The sequence below is a fragment of the Phyllostomus hastatus genome, unplaced genomic scaffold (genome assembly GCF_019186645.2).
Source record: "Phyllostomus hastatus isolate PE091 unplaced genomic scaffold, TTU_PhHast_1.1 phas_contig_86, whole genome shotgun sequence".
Classification (NCBI taxonomy): Eukaryota; Metazoa; Chordata; class Mammalia; order Chiroptera; family Phyllostomidae; genus Phyllostomus; species Phyllostomus hastatus.
This window is the reverse complement of record NW_025333977.1, coordinates 64,398,880-64,418,256: the sequence shown is the minus strand read 5'-3', so window position 1 is coordinate 64,418,256 and position 19,377 is coordinate 64,398,880. Positions and strand designations below refer to the sequence as shown.

Here is a 19,377-nt window from a genome sequence, read left to right as displayed (position 1 = left end):
CACATGCCTGGGATGTAGGCCACGGCCCCCCAGCAACAGCACATTGATGTTTCTCTCTCTCTTTCTTTCTCCCTCCCTTCCCTCTCTAAAAATAAATAAATAAATCTTAAAAAAATTCCTTGAAACAAACATGCAGCATGGTGTACCCATGTTGTTACAGATCCACTGGCTCAACTTGTGGGTGGAATGGGGACAGCTCCTCCAGCAACCACAGGATCTTCCCTCAACTTCTCTGAATCCTGTAACAGGGCCCTATGCAGGTCTATGACAAAATGCCCTAGGCTTCTGCAGATCACTCAGGTCATTAAAGTCTTATCGGTGGTAAAGAGACTAACCTATGCAGGTTCTGGTGACAGTGCAGGGACCAAAGTTTTGCCACCTTAAAGCTGCCTTTTTGGGATATTGATTTTAAGCTGTTTCTTAATAAACAAAGAACCTTTGACCTTCTCCCCTTTCCTGCCCCAGAGACTCAGAGAGAGAAAACCTGCTTTGGGAAGGGAGACCTGGCATAATAACCTTAAGAAACGTCACCCTTACAGGAAGACTCCAAGCCTGTTAGATAGATACCTCATGTCCCATTGTTTCTGAGTTGCCTAGCAAGAATTTTCTTGCTATGAATTTTTCTGCTCTTCTACTTCCTGTAAATCATCCATTATCACTTATAATATCTCATACCCTGCTCTTGACCTTTCTCCTTTGTCCAAAAATGTCTTACACACAAAAAGTATTAACATATAGGAGGTCTGCCCAGAAAAAGTCCAGCCACTGTTAATAAGAATGGTTTGCATGACATTGATGTAACCTGGCAGCCATGAAGAGTGGACTATAATACACATGTGTGAACAATGATGGCTTCACTGTACTAGTCAGTGGGGGCGGCAGACGCTGTTGAGTGAGCATGTGTACTGTGCAGCTGTCACAATTAAAATGACTGAGTGAACAGAGCAACGAATTTGCATCAAATTTTACGTTAAGCTTGAACATTCCTCCCCAGAAACTATTCAGATGATACAAAAGGCTTTCAGGGACAATGCAACGAGTGCAGCACAAATAAAAGTGTGGCACAAATGCTTCAAAAATGGTTGAGAATCTGTTGAAAGTGATCCATGTTCTGGAAGGCCTGCAATAAGCAGAACACCTCAGAATGTTGAACATGTACAGGCTGCAATGAACAAAGATCACAGACTGACAGTGCAACTAGAAGCTTATCTGGGGATTCCAAAAATTACTGTCCAAGATTGTGATGCAAGATCTTGGCATGAAATGTGTTGTGGTAAAGTTCATTCCATGGCTTCTGCTACCAGAGCAGAAGAATATCATGCTACAGTTGCTGATGACTTGATTCAAACCACTATCAATGAACCAGATTTCCTCATTGTCAGAACCAGAGATAAATGGTGGGTCTACAGCTATGATCTGGAAATGAAGCCAGTCATCCAATGGAAGTTGCCTGGTTTTCCAGGCCCAAAGAAGGTATGGCAAAGTTCCTGCAAGACCATATAAACTATGTTTTTTGATTGGGAAAGTGCATTGTCCATCATGAGTACACCCCTCCAAGCCAAACCATTAAAAAGGAGTGCTATCTCAAGTTATTCATTGGTTGAGAGATGCAGTATAATGAAAACACCCACAACTGTGGGCAACTGGTGACTGGCAGCTTCATCACAACACACCCACTCATGCATCATGTCTCGTGCAGAGTTTTTGGTGAAACATCAAATCACCCAGGTGACTCAGCCCTCCTACAGCCCAGATTTGGCACCCTGTGACTTCTGGCTTTTCCAAAACTAAAATCACTTTTGAGAGGGAAGAGATTTAAGACTGCTGATGAGATTCAGGAAAATATAACATGGCAGGTGATGGCGATTCCAACAAAGGATTTTGAAAGAGATGCTGGGAGAACTGTGTGAAGTGCCAAGGTGCCTACTTTGAAAGGGGCTAAGGGGTCATTGTCCTATGTTTCTTATGTCCTCTATGTTCTTCAATAAATGTCTTTATTTTTCATAGTGCATGGCTGGATACTTACTGGACAGGCCTCATATATTTTTTTTTAGTCCCCACAATAGACATGGTTCCTCCTCCTACTTTTTGGTTCCAGTGTGACTTTCTTCCCTCCCACCTCTTGTGCTGGCCACTGGCTCTGCTAACTTCGAGCTCCACCCAAGAAGTAGGGATTTAATTATAAACAATTCTACAGACTGCTTAACCAGCTCCCACATTTAAGTTCTAATTCCTATAAGAAATTGCTTACATCATTTGCAGGGATTTCTCTCTGACCAATCCCTGACAGTGAGCAATACTTCTGCCCTTTGTAGAGTAAAACAGACACTGTTGTGTAACTATCAAGTCAAGGAGTTAAAATTCACTTTTTGCTTCATCTTTCTTGATGCTTAACAAGCTGTAATGCTTACAAAATTATTTTGTTTACTTTTGACCATGCAAACTTTTCTTCTTCATCATTCTAGATCCACTTCAAAGCTCACATAGTCTCTGAAACCTTCACTGATTCCCATAGAATTCTTCCCTTTTCTGTTTTTCTCAAGCAATTAATTTTTAGCTCCTTGAAAACAGGGTTTATATTATATCCATTTTGTATTTTTTATATATAACAACTGGAAAGAATGTCCTCAAAATGCACTTATTAACAACTATATGAATGAGTACTACTTTAATTAAGAGGCAGGTCAGGCAGAGAACTTTTCAGTGTAAAACAAAGGATATACCTAGAAATTAACACTCAAAAATCCTGAATAGGGAACAACTCACACAACTTACAACTCTTAATTATAGAATAAAAATGATAAAGACCAGAGGCTTTATTTGGAAAAAAGAAAACTTTTGTCAACAACTTATAAAAATAAGAAAGAAGGTCTTTATTTTCCCTTGCTAGAAAAAGTAAAATAATCTCATGATGAAGTTTATTTCCTAGCCATTATGGTCTCATTACTGATTGGATTGAAAAATTTGGTAACTTTAGAAAATGAACTTGACTCTATGGAAAACCATGACCACCACTTTTCTTTTAAAGATTTTATTTATTTATTTCTAGAGAGAGGAGAAGGGAGGGAAAAAGAGAGGGAGAGAAACATCAATATGTGGTTGCCTTTTGCATGCCCCAACTGGGGACCTGCCCCACAACCCAGGCATGTGCCCTAATTGGAAATCAAACCGGTGACCCTTTGGTTCATAGGCCAGCACTCAGTCCACTGAGTCACACCAGCCAGGGCTGACCACTATTTTTAAAATGAGATATATGGTACTGTGATATTGTGCTTTATAGTAAGAAATATATATTTGGTTTTCACCCCTTTTTCAGATCACAGCTCCTAAAATCTTGGGATTTCTTAAATGATAAGAGCCACAAAAGTTGTCTTTAGTGGTGCTAACAAGGTGACTCTGGGACTGCACCTATGGTTGGGGGCTGGCTGCCAGGGGAACCAACCACAGGACTAGAGGACTTTCAAATCAATCCCTTGACCTCTGGGGAAGGGAGAGCGTCTGGAGGTTGAATCAAATGCTAATCGCCAATGATTTAATCAATCATACCCATGTAATGAAACTATAAAAATGTGGATGGCCAATAATTTAATCAATTGTCTATGGGTTGGCGAAATACGTACGTGGTGGTGCTGAGAGAGCAACATGCCCAGAGAGGGCAAAGAAGCTCTGTGCCCCTTCTCATGTACCTTGCCCTATGTATCTCTTCCATTGGATGTTATCTGTATCCTTTATCATACCCTTTAATAGGCTTGTAATTGTAGGTAAACTTTTCCTGAGCCCTGTGAGCTGCTGTAGCAAATTAAGCAAACCCAAGGAGGGGTGCTGGGAACTTCTGAAACACAGGTGACAACCTGAATTTGCAACTGGATCTGAAGTGGGGTGGTGGGGTGGATTGATTCCTTAACCTATAGGATCAGACACTATCTCTAGATAGATAGTTAAACTGTAGGACACCCAGCTGGTGTTGCAGGAAATTGCTTGGTGGTGTATGGGGAACTCCCTACCACTACACTGGAACTGGTACCAGAACACTTTTTAGATAACAAAAATTCCATCAAACATTTAAAAACAAAAGTTACCCCCGCAATACTGCTTTTCTGGAGACATAAGGGAAATCTAACGAAGGAGGTTAGTGTGGGGGCAATCAATCTGATTTAAAAGGAAAAAAAAATTAATCTAGTCTTTTAAAAATTATTAGCCTAATTTGATGTACCAATGGATATATTTTAATTACTACAAGATAATTTAACAAACGGTAAAACCACACCTTTAACCAACTGTTATGAGCTCCACAAAGCCTTTATCTTTATTTATTTATTTTTTTTGCCTGACCCCACTCAAAATGTTTATTCCTCTCCATTTCATGTCTTTTTTCCTCTCAGCATTTCAGGGATTTTTTTTCATTTACTTTTCCTTACCAATCCATATTTTTTTTCTATGTTACATTGTTGGTTTCTATATTCATTTGCAATTTTTCCATTTTTGTTCCTTTTCAGCAGTTCTCATTTCTTTCATTTTTCCACTGCCTATTTCTCATCATTTCGCTCACTTGATATATTTGTATCAGTTACTGTTTCTGCTGATAAATAGCAGTCTGGGCAAGAAAGCAAATAAATTCCTACCACTATTATGTACTAAAACCAAAGGAAACATTGGGGTGAAAAATAGAAGCTTATGTATAATCTATCAAATAAATGCAGATTTAAAGTTAAGTTTCAGGTACTATAAGCATCAAAAACACAGAGATTTCTGGGTTGATATTAATAGCGACCCAGTGCTATATCCCAGTGCTCTTTACTGTGCTCACAGAAAGCAATCAAATTTCTAGGTATCAAACTGTTTATTATCAAAAAAGTTCTATAAATTTAAGATAAGGAAACATGACCCAGTTTGCAATTTTCAGAGATACCATACCCAGAAGCTATTCCTTTGTTTACCTAAGAAACAAACAAAATGCTGATAATTATCTTCTTTCCATTAGTAGTAAGTTTTTACCTTGAGAAGGGATATTTTTATATAGTACCGGGAGAGCAGAGTAATGACTCTAAGATACTCCTGAAACAGATTATAAGTGTCAAGTCTTAAGGTATTTCTTATCAGTTTCTACTTGCAGATATCTAGTTCAATACATCTCAATAATTAATTACCTCATTAAGATGGATATAGGAGAGACTAAAAACTCTGCTGAGGTTAAACCCAAGGAATCCAGTTTTGTGCTGCTTAAATTAAAAAAGAGTAACAAAAGACAAATTAGATCTAAACTTAAAATAGGATCTTTGATCTACTATCAAATATAGCCTCTTCACTCATACAAAGAAAAAGAACTAAAAAGCTTTCAAGAAAACCACCAGAATTGACTTTTGTCCTGTAGAAAATATGCTTATAAATGAAGAGATAACTTACCACTGATTTAAATGATTTTTAAAAGTTTTCTCCAACTTTTTTTAGTAAGAAGAAAAAACTTTCCTCAAGTGAACTCCTACAAGCTTAATCACATAAAGTTAAAAAACCTCTGGTTGGATTTGGTGTGGTGAACTAAGAAGCTTTCTGGTCATCCTTTCTTCCCTCAAAATGGCTCCTGCTCTTTACAAAGCAAAGTATAAATACCACTGTCTTAAATAATTCTGTGGAGAAAAACAACAGCTGTTTCTTATTTAAAAATGTAACTCCATAATAGGTCAGTTTTTTATAGATATTTAATTTGTTATTGAGAAGAATGTGAGTTTTACATTTATTAATACAGTATTCTATATATGTTTATTGGGTAACATTTGTTAATTTTGTTATTCAAATCCTCCTGCAGGTTATAAAAGTAATTTGACTCCTGCAGGTTATAAAAGAAAGGAAAGCACGTAAGGCCAAGTCCCAAGAAAACCTTTCTGATGGAAGATTTTCATTTTGTTTAAAATCATTAGAGGTTTTTCAGAAAAAAATGATTAAAAATCTAATTATTACCAATATTTTACAACTTGAATGACAATTAAAACATACAGAAGCAGAACTGTCTAGGTTCAAGACTAAGTAGAGAAAACAGAGCTCTATTTTTTCAGAGCCAAAATAAGGTGGACCCAAGGGTACTGGAGATAGTACAAAAATCACTAACAAAGCAAAACTTATGTTTCTAATAACATGAGCTGAAAATATATATATCAAAAATTGACACAACTACAAAGCAAAATGTATAAATCCAAATCATACTTGAAGATTTTAATGTACTTTTTTCAATAACTGACTAGAAATCAGCTGTTATTTGTTTTTTTGTAACATTATGGGGGATTTGAATAACAAAATTAACAAATGTTACCCAATAAACATATATAGAATACTGTATTAATAAATGTAAAACTCGCACTCTTCTCAATCACAAATAAAATATCTATAAAAAACTTTTATAGATATACCTATAAAACCTAATATGGAGTTATGAAGCAAGTCAACATAAATTTCAGATGGCTGATATAATATTGCACCTGTTCTGTGATCACAAAAATAAAAATAATAGAAAAGCCAGAAAATTCCTATATATGTTTGGATACAGAAAACAAACTTACAATTAAAAGGATGAATAAAGATAAATGTTGGATCTGGAAAAGATCCTCAGGCAAGACTGATGAACAAAAAGTAACAAACAAGGGCATCATTTTAAATCCTGCATATGTTGAAAAGATAACAAGGAGATACTGTACACAACTTTATGTCAATACATTTTGTAACCATGCAAACTGGGTTTCAGCCATCTGGCACCTTGATTCCACATGACCCAATGATTTGTGTTGAAGGAAACAGATTTTTATTAACAGGGTTCCAACATTGGGACAGTGGTGCTGACAGCACTCCTGCTCTAAGCCTTTCTTTCCCCCAAGACTCAGAACTCCCCTTGATTTCCAAAAGGCTACAAGCCAAAATCATGCATAGAAGTTCCCCATTTTCTTTCTTATCTATCCTTAAGCCAGTCATGCAAACAGATCTCCATCCTCTCCGGCATGTACACTTGGGGGTTTCAGAGTCGCCATCTTCTCGTAGAAGCTCTCTCATTCAGGATTTGAGGTGTGCTGCTCTCAACTTCCATGTAGCTGTCCCAGAATGGTGTGCTGTGCTATACTGGATCATGGTGTCCCAGATGCTGGGGTCCTGGGAAGCACACATCCCAGAGTGGGACTCTGCCTCCTGGAGTGAGCTTATATCCATGTGGGGTCTAAGCCACTGGTATGCCTGGCATCTCATGGGCCCACAAGTGAGAGAGAGTGAGTGAGGCTCTCTGCCATTAAGTCTCACTCCCCTTAAAACACTCAAAACGAATAACCTTGCCTCCATCTACCAAGCAAGACCAGTTTCTGAATACACTACTCAAAGGTACTGTTCTTCAGAAATGCAGAGGTCCCAGTTCAGCTCAGCATTCCCAGTTCCAGTTCGTCTCCAAGCATCTTTCCTGAGTCGGGGTGCACCAGCCTGAGTCCTTCATGCAGCATCAGTTTCTTTCCTCTGGAGCTGCATTTACTTCATCCATCAGCTCACCAGTGTGTCTGTGTACTTGCCCAAGCAGGTCCCCTACAGCTCTGCCAGCATCTTTTACAGATAGTCCTCCAGGTAGAATTCACAATCTCATGGCAGACTTCTCTGTAGATCTCCAGACCTCATGGCAGACTTCACTGCAGACCTCTCGACCTCATGGCAGACCCCCCACTCAAATTTTAAATGCTCAGCCCAGAAATTCCTGTGTGGCCAAATATCTGACTCTATGGTGTGTTATACTCTGTCATTTTTGTCAGCTCTTCACTGTCTTTGACCCTCTTTCTGCTGACATCTTTAGTCACGGCAAGAATTCCAAGCCACATACAGGCACTGGGGTGGACATCCACCCCCACAGCTCTAACAGCAAATGTAGGAGCTCCCCACCACTATGTCTTGAGTCACTTTGCTAGCACACATTCTCAAAGTCATGTTCACAATTCACCCAGGCAGCAGCTTCTTCCTTCAGGAAGGCACAGGCTGTTAATCTACCTTTGTTATGCAATGTGCCTTAAATGTTGTTCCTTCTGCTTTCTGGATATTCCTTCATGCCCCTGCCCCGTTTTTGCAGGATTTGGAGAGATTCCCCTATTTTCTCGGTACCCATGCTCTGTAACATTACAATTTAGAGACTTAGATAAAATGTGAAAATGACTTAAAAACAAACAAACAAACTGATTCAAGAAGAGAGAACATTTAAAGTCCTACAACCAAGCAGAAACAAATTCAATGGTCAAAATTTTCCCATAAAGAAAACCATAGGCCCACTTGGCTTTAATTGAAGGTCCTGTCAAATAGTCAAAAAATATTTAATTATGGCAATGTTACATAAACTGCTCCAGAGACTATAACGAAAGCCTACTCCTTGATATTTTTACATTTTAAAGGCATTTTTTATTCTTGTTTATTTTATTACAGTTGTCAAAAAACTTCCCCTTTGCTCTCCTCCACTCAGCCCACTCTCAGCTCTCACAGTCAACCCTCATACCTTTGTCCAGATCCATGGGTCAATTATACATGTTCTTTGACTAATCCTTTCCCCTTCTTTCCATTACCCCCTCCCCCATTTCCTCTGGCAACTCTCTGTACCCTGTTTCCATTTCTCTAGTTCTGTTTTGCCCATTAGTTTATTTTCTTAATTAGATTCCTCTTATAAGAGGGATCATATGATATTTGTCTTTCACCAACTGGTTTATTTCATTTAGCATAAGAGGCTCCTCCTGTTCCATCAGTGCTGTCACAAAATGTAGGAATTCCTTCCTTCTTTATGCTGCATAGTTTTCCATTATATATATGTACCACAGCTTTTTGATCTACTCATCTAGATGAGCACTTAGGCTATTTCCAGCACTTGGCTCTTGTATATAGCACTACTATGAACATAGGGGTAAATAAATCATTTTGAATTGGTGTTTTAGGATTTTGGGGGTATATTCCAAGCAGTGGAGTTGCTGAGTAAAAACATACTAGAAAATGTCAAAACTGTTCAAGTTGATAAATTTAACGTAATTCCAATCAAAATCCCCCAATTTTTTTCATGAATCTTGACAAGCTGATTCTAAAATGTGTACAGAAATGCAAAATAGTAAAAAATAATGAAGATACTCTTAACAAAAGAAAGAATATGAAACAAAAAAAAACAAGGGAAGATTTACACCTATATATTATGATATTAATGCCATGGTAATTAAGTTAGTATAGAACTAGCTTGAAGATTAATAAATAAAGCAATTAGGAGATTTTTGGAAGATGGCGGCAAGATAGGTGGGAGCAGAATCCACTTCCTCCTGCACATGGGTGAAACACCTAGTCAATCTTCTGAGGAACAGAGCAACAGCCAATGGTATCCCAGCATATATGAAGATTAAAGACATGTCCTTGTAGAGGACATCGAAATTGTAGAGGACATAAAAAAATCAGATGAGTAGGTGGGAGCTGTGAACACTAGTGTATCTGCTGGAAGAGGAAACTCACCAACAAAGGAACCACCAACAGATAACAACAGAAGAAGGTGGAGGGAGTGGAAGCCACAGTAACCTCAACCCAGGACTGATCTGGAAATACAACTAAATGATGGAGAAATTACCCAGAATAAACAACTGAACAACATCAAGAGAGAAGCCTCAAAACCTTGTACACAGAGAAGAACCAGCTTCAACACAACCTGTTCACACCTGCACAACAGAATACAAGATGTGATGGATGGACTGACCCTCAGTTAACCTGCTGGAGGGAAGGACCCACCAATGAGAGACCCAACAATAATCAAATCCCAAAGACATACAGAGAGCCAACATAAACATCAGCCCAAGACCAGCAAGCTCAGGAGATCAAGGAGACTGCAACACTGAATCTCACAGGTCTTCTACCATAGAAATTCACATCATAAATCTAGGGAGTCAGAAGAGATCAATTTAAGAAGCAGAAGCAAACAAGAAGAGTCTCACAAACAATGGGAAGACAAAGAAACAATCCCCAAATGAAAGGAAAAAAGGAAGCCTCAGAAAAAATGCTAAATGAAATAGAGGCAAGTCAACTATCAGATATTGAATTCAAAGCAATGGTTATAAGGAAGTTCAATGAGCTCACAAAAAATTACCAAAAACTATAGTGAAACAACAATGAACTCACTGCAAACTATATCAGCATGAAAAAGGAAATAGAAACTATTAGCACAGGCAAAGAGGAAATGAAGAATACAATTTCTGAACTGAAGAACACAGTAGAATAGATCAAAACCAGGCTAGATGAAGCAGAGGATCTGATCAGCGAGCTGGAGGACAAGGTAGAAAAAAACATCCAAAAAGAGCAAGAAAAGGAAAAGAGGCTCAGAAAAAACAAAGAGGAGTTCAGGGAAATGCAGGACAACATGAAACGCAATAATATCTGTATAATAGGGATACTAGAAGGAGAAGAAGAGTAAGGGATAGAAAACCTCTTTGAAAAGGTAATGATGGAAAACTTCCCTAATTTGGTAAGAGAAAAAGTCACACAAATATACGAAACACATAGAGTCCCAATCAAGAGGAACCCAAAGAGGCCCACCTCAAGATACATCATAATTAAAATGGCAAAATTTCAAGACAAAGAGAGACTCTTAAAGGCAGCAAGGGAGAAACAGGAAGTAACATACAAGGGAGCCCCCTAAAGACTAGCAGCTGACTTCTCAATGGAAACACTCCAAGCCAGAAGCAAAGGACAAGAAACATTCCAAGTAATGAGAACCAGATGCCTGCAACCAAGACTACTTTATCCACCAAGGCTCTAAATTAAAATGGAAGGCCAAACAAGGAGCTTCCTGGACAAAAGAAGCCTTAAAGAATATACCTCCTCCGAACCAGCTCTGCAAGAGATGCTAAAGGGTCTGTTTTAAGAACAGGAAGAAAAACAGTGAAAGAAAGAGGAACACAGGTATGAAAAAATGGCAATGAATAAGTACCTATCAATAATAACCTTAAACGTAAATGTATTAAATGCCCCAATCAAAAGACATAGTATAGCTGAATGGATAAGAAAACATGACCCACACATATGCTGTCTACAAGAGATCCACCTCAAAACAAAGACCTATACAGACTGAAAGTTAAGGGCTGGAAACAAATATTCCAAGCAAATGGACAGGAAAATAAAGCTGGGGTAGCAATACTCATATCACAAAATAGACTTCAAAAAAAGAGCCATAAAAAGAGACCCAGAAGATCACTTCATAATACTCAAGGGAAAAATCCATCAAGAAGACATAAACATTGTAAACATATATGCACCTAACATAGGAGCACCCAAATACATAAGGAAAATCTTGGAGGACTTCAAGAAAGATATTGACAGCAACACAATTACAGTAGGGGATTTTAACACCCCATTGTCAAAAATGGATAGATCTTCCAAACAAAATATCAACAAAGATACTGTGGCATTGAACAATGCACTAGACCCAATAAATTGACTTAACTGATACATATAGAACCTTTCATCCCAAAGAAGCAAAATACACATTCTTTTCAAATGTACATGGAACATTTTCAAAGATAGACCACATAATAGGACACAAAACAAGCCTCAACAAATTCAAGAACACTGAAATCATATCAAGCGTTTTCTCTGACCACACAGGACTGAAACTAGAAACCAACCTCAATGAAAAAAACCCAAAACACTCAAAGTCATGGAGATTGAATAGCATGCTATTAAACAATGAATGGGTCAAGAATGAGATTAGGGAAGAAATCAAAAAGTTTCTGGAAACAAATGAAAATGAATTCACAACAATCCAAAACTTGGGACACAGTGAAGGCAGTCCTGAGAGGGAAGTTCATAGCGATAAGGCCCACCTAAAAAAGACAGAAACATTTCAAATAAACAACCTAACCCTACATCTACAAGAACTCGAGGAACAACAACAAACAGCCCAGAGCAAGTAGAAGGAAGGAAATAACCAAGATCAAAGCAGAATTAAATGACATAGAGGCTAAAAGCACAGTTCTAAGGATCAATGAATCCAGGAGCTGGTTCTTTGAAAAGATAAACAAAATTGATAAGCCTTTAAGCAGATACATCAAGAAAAAAAGAACGAGGACCCAAATAACACAATCAGAAATGAAAGAGGAGAGATTACAACAGATACCACAGAAATACAAAGGACTGTAAGAAATTAGTACAAAGAACTATATGTCAAGAAATTTGAAAACCTAGTGAAATGGACAAATTTCTAAACAAAATATAATCTTCCAAAACTGAATGAAGAAGCAGAAAGCCTAAACAAACCAATAACAGCAGATGAAATTGAAGCAGTAATCAAAAAGCATCCGACACACAAAAGCCCTGGACCAGACGGTTTCACAGGAGAAGTTTACAAAGCATTTAAAGAAAAGCTAACCCCCACCCTTCACAGATTATTCCAAAAGATTCAAGAAGATGAAAGACTCACAAACTCTTTTTATGAAGCCAACTTCATCCTAATTCCTATCTGGTTGGAATTAGTGTCTAATTCCAACCAGATAAAGACATAACAAAGAAAGAAAACTTCAGGCCAATATCGCTGATGAACATATAGACGCTAAAATCCTCAACAAAATATTGGCAAACCGCATCCAGCAATACATTAAAAAGATCATACACCATGATCAAGTGAGATTCATCCCAGGGATGCAAGGATGGTACAATATTTGCAAATCAATAAACATAATACATCACATAAATAAAATGAAAGACAAAAATCACATGATCTTATCAATAGATGCAGGAAAAGTATTTGATAAAGTACAGCACCCATTTATGATAAAAACTCTCAGCAAAGTGGGAACAGAGGGAGCATTTCTCAACATAATAAAGGCCATATATGAAGACCTACAGCCAACATCATATTCAATGGGCAAAAACTTAGAGCTTTCCCACTAATATCAGGACTCTCACCACTCCTATTCAACATAGTATTGAAAGTCCTAGCCACAGCAATCAGACAAGAAAAAGAAATAAAGGCATCCAAATTGGAAATGAGGAAGTAAAATTGTCATTGTTTGCAGATGACATGATAGTGTACATAAAAAATCCTATAGACTGTTGGGAACCGCCCTGACTGGTATCAGGAGCTGAAATCCCCGCCTAGGCTAAGGCTAAGGGAACGCCCTTGGAACTGTGAGCCAGCAAGGAGACAAAAGCTTATCTCCCTGGCAGGAATGCTGCTTCTGCTGCTTTATTCATGACTGAACCCCCAAAAGCTTGGTCGGTTAGCCAAAGACGGGTAAGATTCCCCACGGGAGGGAACGACCTAAGTCAGGCACGATCACTTTGGGAGGCCCGCCCAAAAGAAGGACTTGGGGGGGCTGCAGCAAAAGGGGGGTGATGGACCCTCGCTCCTCGGCTTTGACATAGCCTGAGTTCTCAGCGTCTGGGAGAAAATCTCCTTATCTCTTGGTTACCTAGTTCCCTTGCTCCACCTAAGCCTGAAACAATGACAGGGTGGTGCAGCTCGGTACTGAGAAGTGCGGATTCCCCGGGGGTGATCAGGCCTAAGAAAGAATATGTAAATTACTGTGAAACCTTCTTTGTTTAGAATGCTCTCAGTTGAATGAGAAGGGTCTTAGGAGGAAGTTATTTTGTTCCTCAGTCTTACAGCTCTTTGACCCCCAACTCAATAGACCGGCAGAGTTCTTTGTTCTCTATAGTTCCTTACTTCCCCTAATGAGTACTGTACTTTACCTGAATTATTATGCAGCATGAGCCCAATAAAAGCAGGTACGGACGGTAAATCAGCACGCTCCCCACTAGGGGGGGTGGCCATTTCGTCCCTACTTCCCCACAGAAACTAGTTTGTCTCTGTGCATGTTGTTATTTCTCGCGTGTTTATCGTCGAGCCATCCACAGCGTTCCGTGGTCACTGCTGGCCGGTGACCCACGCGCAACAATAGACTCCACCAAAAAACTACCCCACCTAATAAATGAATTTGGCAAAACAGCAGGATACAAAGGAAATATTCAGAAATCAAAGGCATTTTTGTACACCAACAATGAAATATCAGAAACAGAAATCAGGAAAAAATCACATTTGATATAACAATAAGAAAAATAAAATACCTAGGAATAAACCTAACCAAGGAGGTTAAGATTCCTACACTCAGAAAACTATACAACACTGAAGAAAGAAATTAAGGAAGACACAAATAAATAGAAGCATGTACCATGCTCATGGATTGTAAGAATTAACATCATCAAAATGGCCATACTACCCAAAGCGATTTATAGATTCAATGCAATCCCTATTAAAGTAGCAATGACATATTTCACAGACCTAGAACAAAAATTTCAGAAATTTATATGGAACCATAAACAACCCCAAACAGCTGCAGCAATTTTGAGAAAAAGGAACAAAGTAGGAAGGATCACAATACCTGATATCAAACTATATTGCAAGGCCACTGTAATCAAAATAGCCTGGTACTGGCGTAAGTGAGGAACATATACCAGTGGAACAGAACAGAGAGCCCAGAAATAAACCCAAGTCTCTATGGTCAATTAATATTTGACAAAGGGTGCAGAAGCATAAAATGGAGTAAAAATAGCCTCTTCAACAATTGGGGTTGGGAGATCTGGAGAGCAACATGCAAAAAAAATGAAACTTGATCACCAACTTACACCATAAACAAAAATAAATTAAAAGTGGATAAAAGACTTAAATATAAGTCATGATGCCATAAAATTCCTAGAGGAAAACATAAGCAGGAAAATCTCAGACATTCCATGCAGCAACATCTTCACTGATATGTCCCTAGAGCAAGGGACATAACGGAAAGAATAAACAAATGGGACCTCATCAAATTAAAAACTTTCTGTATGGCTAAAGAAAACAGCATGAAAATAAAAAGAGAACCAACTATATGGGAAAAGTTATTTGCTAATGATACCCTGGACAAGGGTTTGAGCTCCAAAATATATAAAGAATTCACATGACTCCACTTCAGGAAGACAAAAAACCCAATTAAAAAATGGGCAAAGGACTTGAACAGATACTTCTCCAAGGAGGACATACAGAGGGTCCAGGGAAATATGAAAAGATGCTCAGCATCACTAGCCATTAGAAAGATACAAATTAAAATCACAATGAGATACCACTTCACAGCGGTCAGAATGGCCATCATAAACAAATCAACAAACAAGTGTTGGAGAGGATATGGAGAAAAGGGAACCCTAGTGCACTGTTGGTGGGAATGCAGACTGGTGCAGCCACTGTGGAAAACAGCATGGAATTTCCTCAGAAAACTAAAAATGGAACTGCCTTTTGACCCGGCAATTACACTGCTGAGATAACATCCTAAGAACCCTGAAACACGAATCCAAAAGAACCTATGCACCCCAATGTTCATAGCAGCACAATTTACAATAGCCAGGTACTGGAAGCAGCCTCAGCGCCCATCAGTAAATGAGTGGATTAGAAAACTGTGGTACACTTACACAACAGAATACTACACAGCAGAGAGAAAGAAGGGGCTCCTATCCTTTGTGACAGCATGGATGGAACTGGAGAGCATTATGCTAAGTGAAATAAGTCAGGCAGCGAGGGACAAATACCATATGATCTCACCTTCAACTGGAACATAATCAACAAAAGAAAAAGACAAACAAAATATAACCAGAGACACTGAAATTAAGAACAATCTAACAATAGCCAGAGGGGAGGGGGGAGATGCAGGGAAGAGTTTTCAGGAACTACTATAAAGGACACATGATCAAAACCAAGGAGGAGGCTGGAAGCAAGGGAGGGAGGTGGGTTTGGCTGGAGTGGGGGGGAGTGGGGGGTAGTGGTGGGGGGAAAATGCAGACAACTGTAACTGAACAACAATAAAATAATTTTAAAAATAAATGAAGCAATTAAATAGATTTGATATCAGATCCATGTTAATGTGGATATTGAATTTATGACAGAAAGCACCAGAATACTAGAAAAAGGAGAGACTTTTCAATAAATGCTGTTCAGATAACATTCTGTTCAGAATATCTATATGCAAGAAAAAAAAAGTTAGGAAAGGAGGCTGGGAGCAAGGGAAACAAAATAGATTCCTCCCTCACACTAATCAACAAAAATCAACTGAAATAGATTCCTCTATAGACCTAAATGTAGAAGTTGGAAAATAAAACAGGACATTATCTGGCATATGGAAATTTTCCTTAAACAGGATATGAAAAGCATTAATTATAAACAAATATACAGATATAATAAATTACATAAAATAACCTCTCTTTGTAAACTAGCACACCCCCCACCAAAAAAAAAAAAGGAAGAAAGAAAGAAAAACGCCAAAGAGAGAAAAAGGGCAAGGCACCAATCCACAACATGGGATAAGACATTTGTATCACAATGTCAAAAACTTTGAAGGGACTGTTACTTTATGCCGCTTGCAAGCTAAAAAAGTTACACTGCCAGTTTTATGGATGTTGATAGAAGACATGAGACTCCTGAATCAGAAATGATGGACAGTGAATCACTCAAATAACAGCAGCCAAGTCAAATAGTGTTTGAATCTGCACTTTTTACCACTGGTGCCTGGAACATAAAGGCACTCAATAAATACTCACAGAAATAAATGGTTAGAGAACAACCATCACCATCATTGCCTCATGTTTCTAGAGATTCCTCCTCTCTACCCACAAGACAGAGGGGTAGGCATTTTGGTGGAGTTAACAATTCAAGACTCTCTCCACCTATGTATTTGAACCTTTGGAAACAAGGAGAGAAGAAGCAGTTAATGCCAATGAATGGTATCAATGGTTAGTATGTGACTAGTGGATGGAGACAAAATTGATAAAGTCATTACCCATGAACAACCTCTCTTGTTCTCTTGCCCCAACCTGAACAATGGTATAACAGGTCCTACCCCTTCATCCTCTTAATTATGTTTCTGTGCACAGGATATAATCATGTTTCCTAGAAGCTGACTGGATGAGGAGATTGAGTGCTAAGATTTAGTTGTGGGACTGAAATAAGAGGCTTTAACTTGGGTCTCAAGTCCAAATCATGTTTTTCAATTTAGTTTCATTACAGGCACCTTATTGGGTTTTATGGGTGACCTAATGCAATAGATTGGATTGTCAAATCACAGTCTCATGAACCAGAGATCCTACCATTATAAAGCTTTACTAATAATCTCAACTATACAAGTAATCAAGTAGCACAAGAGAAGCAGGGACATTCAGTATGACTCCCTAAATCCTGCTTCAGCTCAGAATGTTTTCTAATCAGAAAAATAGATGAGCTCTCTAAGCAAAGTTCACAGATCACCTCTCACACAGGCAGCATTTAGGTTGTCCCATCTCCAATATACTCTTTAGGGGGTTGATAGCTTATATGACACACTCCAGGAAGCCATGCTTCATAAATCTATAGATCTTAAGTTGTGCTTATCACAGGCAATCCTAACCAAGGACATTGTCTTCAAACCATGCCATAAACAAGAGTTTTCCCATAAAAGCTTAGAAACAGACTAACTTCATTAGTCTATTTACCAAAGAGGTCAGTTATCAAAATGTTTAACTGGGTTACCTGACCTTCTTTCTCCTGGGAAATCAAAAGAGAAATGAAATGACAACAGGCTAGCTGCTAACTCCTTCTCTAAAGAGTTATCAGGCTCTTGCCTGGATCATTAAAAAAGCTGATGTTCCAATCTCCATTAAGGTAGTTTTTGTAATTATTTCTCGCATGAGTGAGATTCTATTATTAGAAAGAATAGTATTTGACAGTCCTAACTATCTGAATAAGTGAATGAAGTTATTTAATATGATATAGCCATTTCATAAGTATGATTTCAAAGACTATATAATTAAGCGTTCCTAATAAATTAAGATATCAAATTGTATATAATTATGATTTCTATTACTGTATATACTATATGCAATCAAAGAAAACAACTCAGTAAAACAGTTTCTTTCAATAGATAGCTTATTTTATTCTTTATATTTCTTTGTATATTTCAAATGCTTTATGAGACTACATTACTTTAATGATTAAAAATATTAGAAAAAAATATTTCCAGTTTAAATATTTATCTGTTGCTTGTTTGGTAAAATAAACTTCTTATGCTCACACCATATGCTTATCCTCAGCAAAGTTATATGGCCCCCACTCTTGCTCCCTCTGCACCCTAACTATTCTTTCTATTGTAACATTCTTATCACACTTTATCATAATTGCCCCGAGGACCCTGAGGACAAGGAATATTTCCTACATATTTAAGTATCTGCAATGCCTAGCAAAATTCCCAATACAAAGTACATGCTTAATAAATATTGAATAAATTAATAAATGATAATAAAATTTTATTTTCAAGATTGTATTTCATACCATCAATCTACATTTGAGACTATTTTATGATATAAAATATAATAGTTACAAATCATAGCTATATATGTCTCCTCATTTTTTACAATTTCATTTAATGTGGAATATTTGATCTGTGGACTCTTATTAAAAAGAAATATGTACTTTGCCCAAACAAATTACACTTTATTTTTTTATGTTTTTTATTGTTGTTCAAGTACAGCTGAAATTACAGATTTTTAATTTCAGAATTTCTGACTTTGCTGCAAACTTAAAGAAAAAAAGGAGGAGGAGGAAGAGAATTAGCAGTAGCAATAGTAGAAAGTAAAGTAGTAGTAGTAGTAGTAGTAACAGAGGTTTGCCTTTCCTTCTGGATTTCAAACATAAGACTAAGCATGTGATGATACTATGCAAAGCTAACTGAATTAGATGAGCATTAGAAAGAAAATAGATACATTGCTGAAATAATGGTGTAGAAGGGTGCAGCCAGGGGGCCCCCGAAAGAAGGATTTGTAATGGGGTCCAGAACTCAAGGTGTCCAGGAAATATTAGAAAGATATATAGTATGTCCTCACCCTCCACCACAGGTGTGAGTTGGGGAAAGGGACACATGGAACAGGGCAGTTGAGAACTGTTTCGCATAGCAATAGTTTTGCAGCTAACCTCTGGCTGGGTCATTTAACACATCTATAACCTTTTACTGGTTGCATAGATATGTTAAATAACTGTGGCCATGCTCTGAGCCAGGGGGATGGAAGGAACTTCCCCCCAAGGTAACTCCCCCTAGTTGCAGAGCCTGCATGAGAGCTTGGAGATGATTGGCTCCACGACATGGGGCCACCCCTGCGCAGATTCATCATGGCAGACCAGTAAAGCCGGAAGGATATTTAAACCCAGACTCGGCAGCCATTGAAGAGGGGACCATGGAGCTGTGGCAGTGAGGAGAGTCACGTGGCTTTGGCCAGATTGGGGGACCCCCACCCCTCCACAGCCATGACAAGAATCACCATGCAGCTTTAGCAGAGAACCACCAGGCAGCTTTAGCTGGAGATCCCAGCAAC

At 38.2% G+C, this 19,377-nt stretch overlaps 1 protein-coding gene across 6 annotated transcripts in view; it reads right to left on the bottom strand.

Moving 5' to 3' along the window:
- NSUN3 (NOP2/Sun RNA methyltransferase 3) overlaps nt 1-19,377 on the bottom strand; it is a 67,074-nt gene that overhangs the window by 13,744 nt on the left and 33,953 nt on the right. The window contains exon 6 of one of the 6 annotated variants that reach the window (XM_045850736.1): nt 16,579-16,718. The exons of 4 other annotated variants lie outside the window; for them this stretch is intronic. In XM_045850736.1, the coding sequence (XP_045706692.1) occupies nt 16,619-16,718 (100 nt within the window). In that variant the 3' untranslated portion in view covers nt 16,579-16,618. Of the gene's footprint in view, nt 1-8,011; nt 8,120-16,578; nt 16,719-19,377 lie in introns of those variants that run through there. One more of the 6 variants, XM_045850737.1, reaches the window with a different exon arrangement.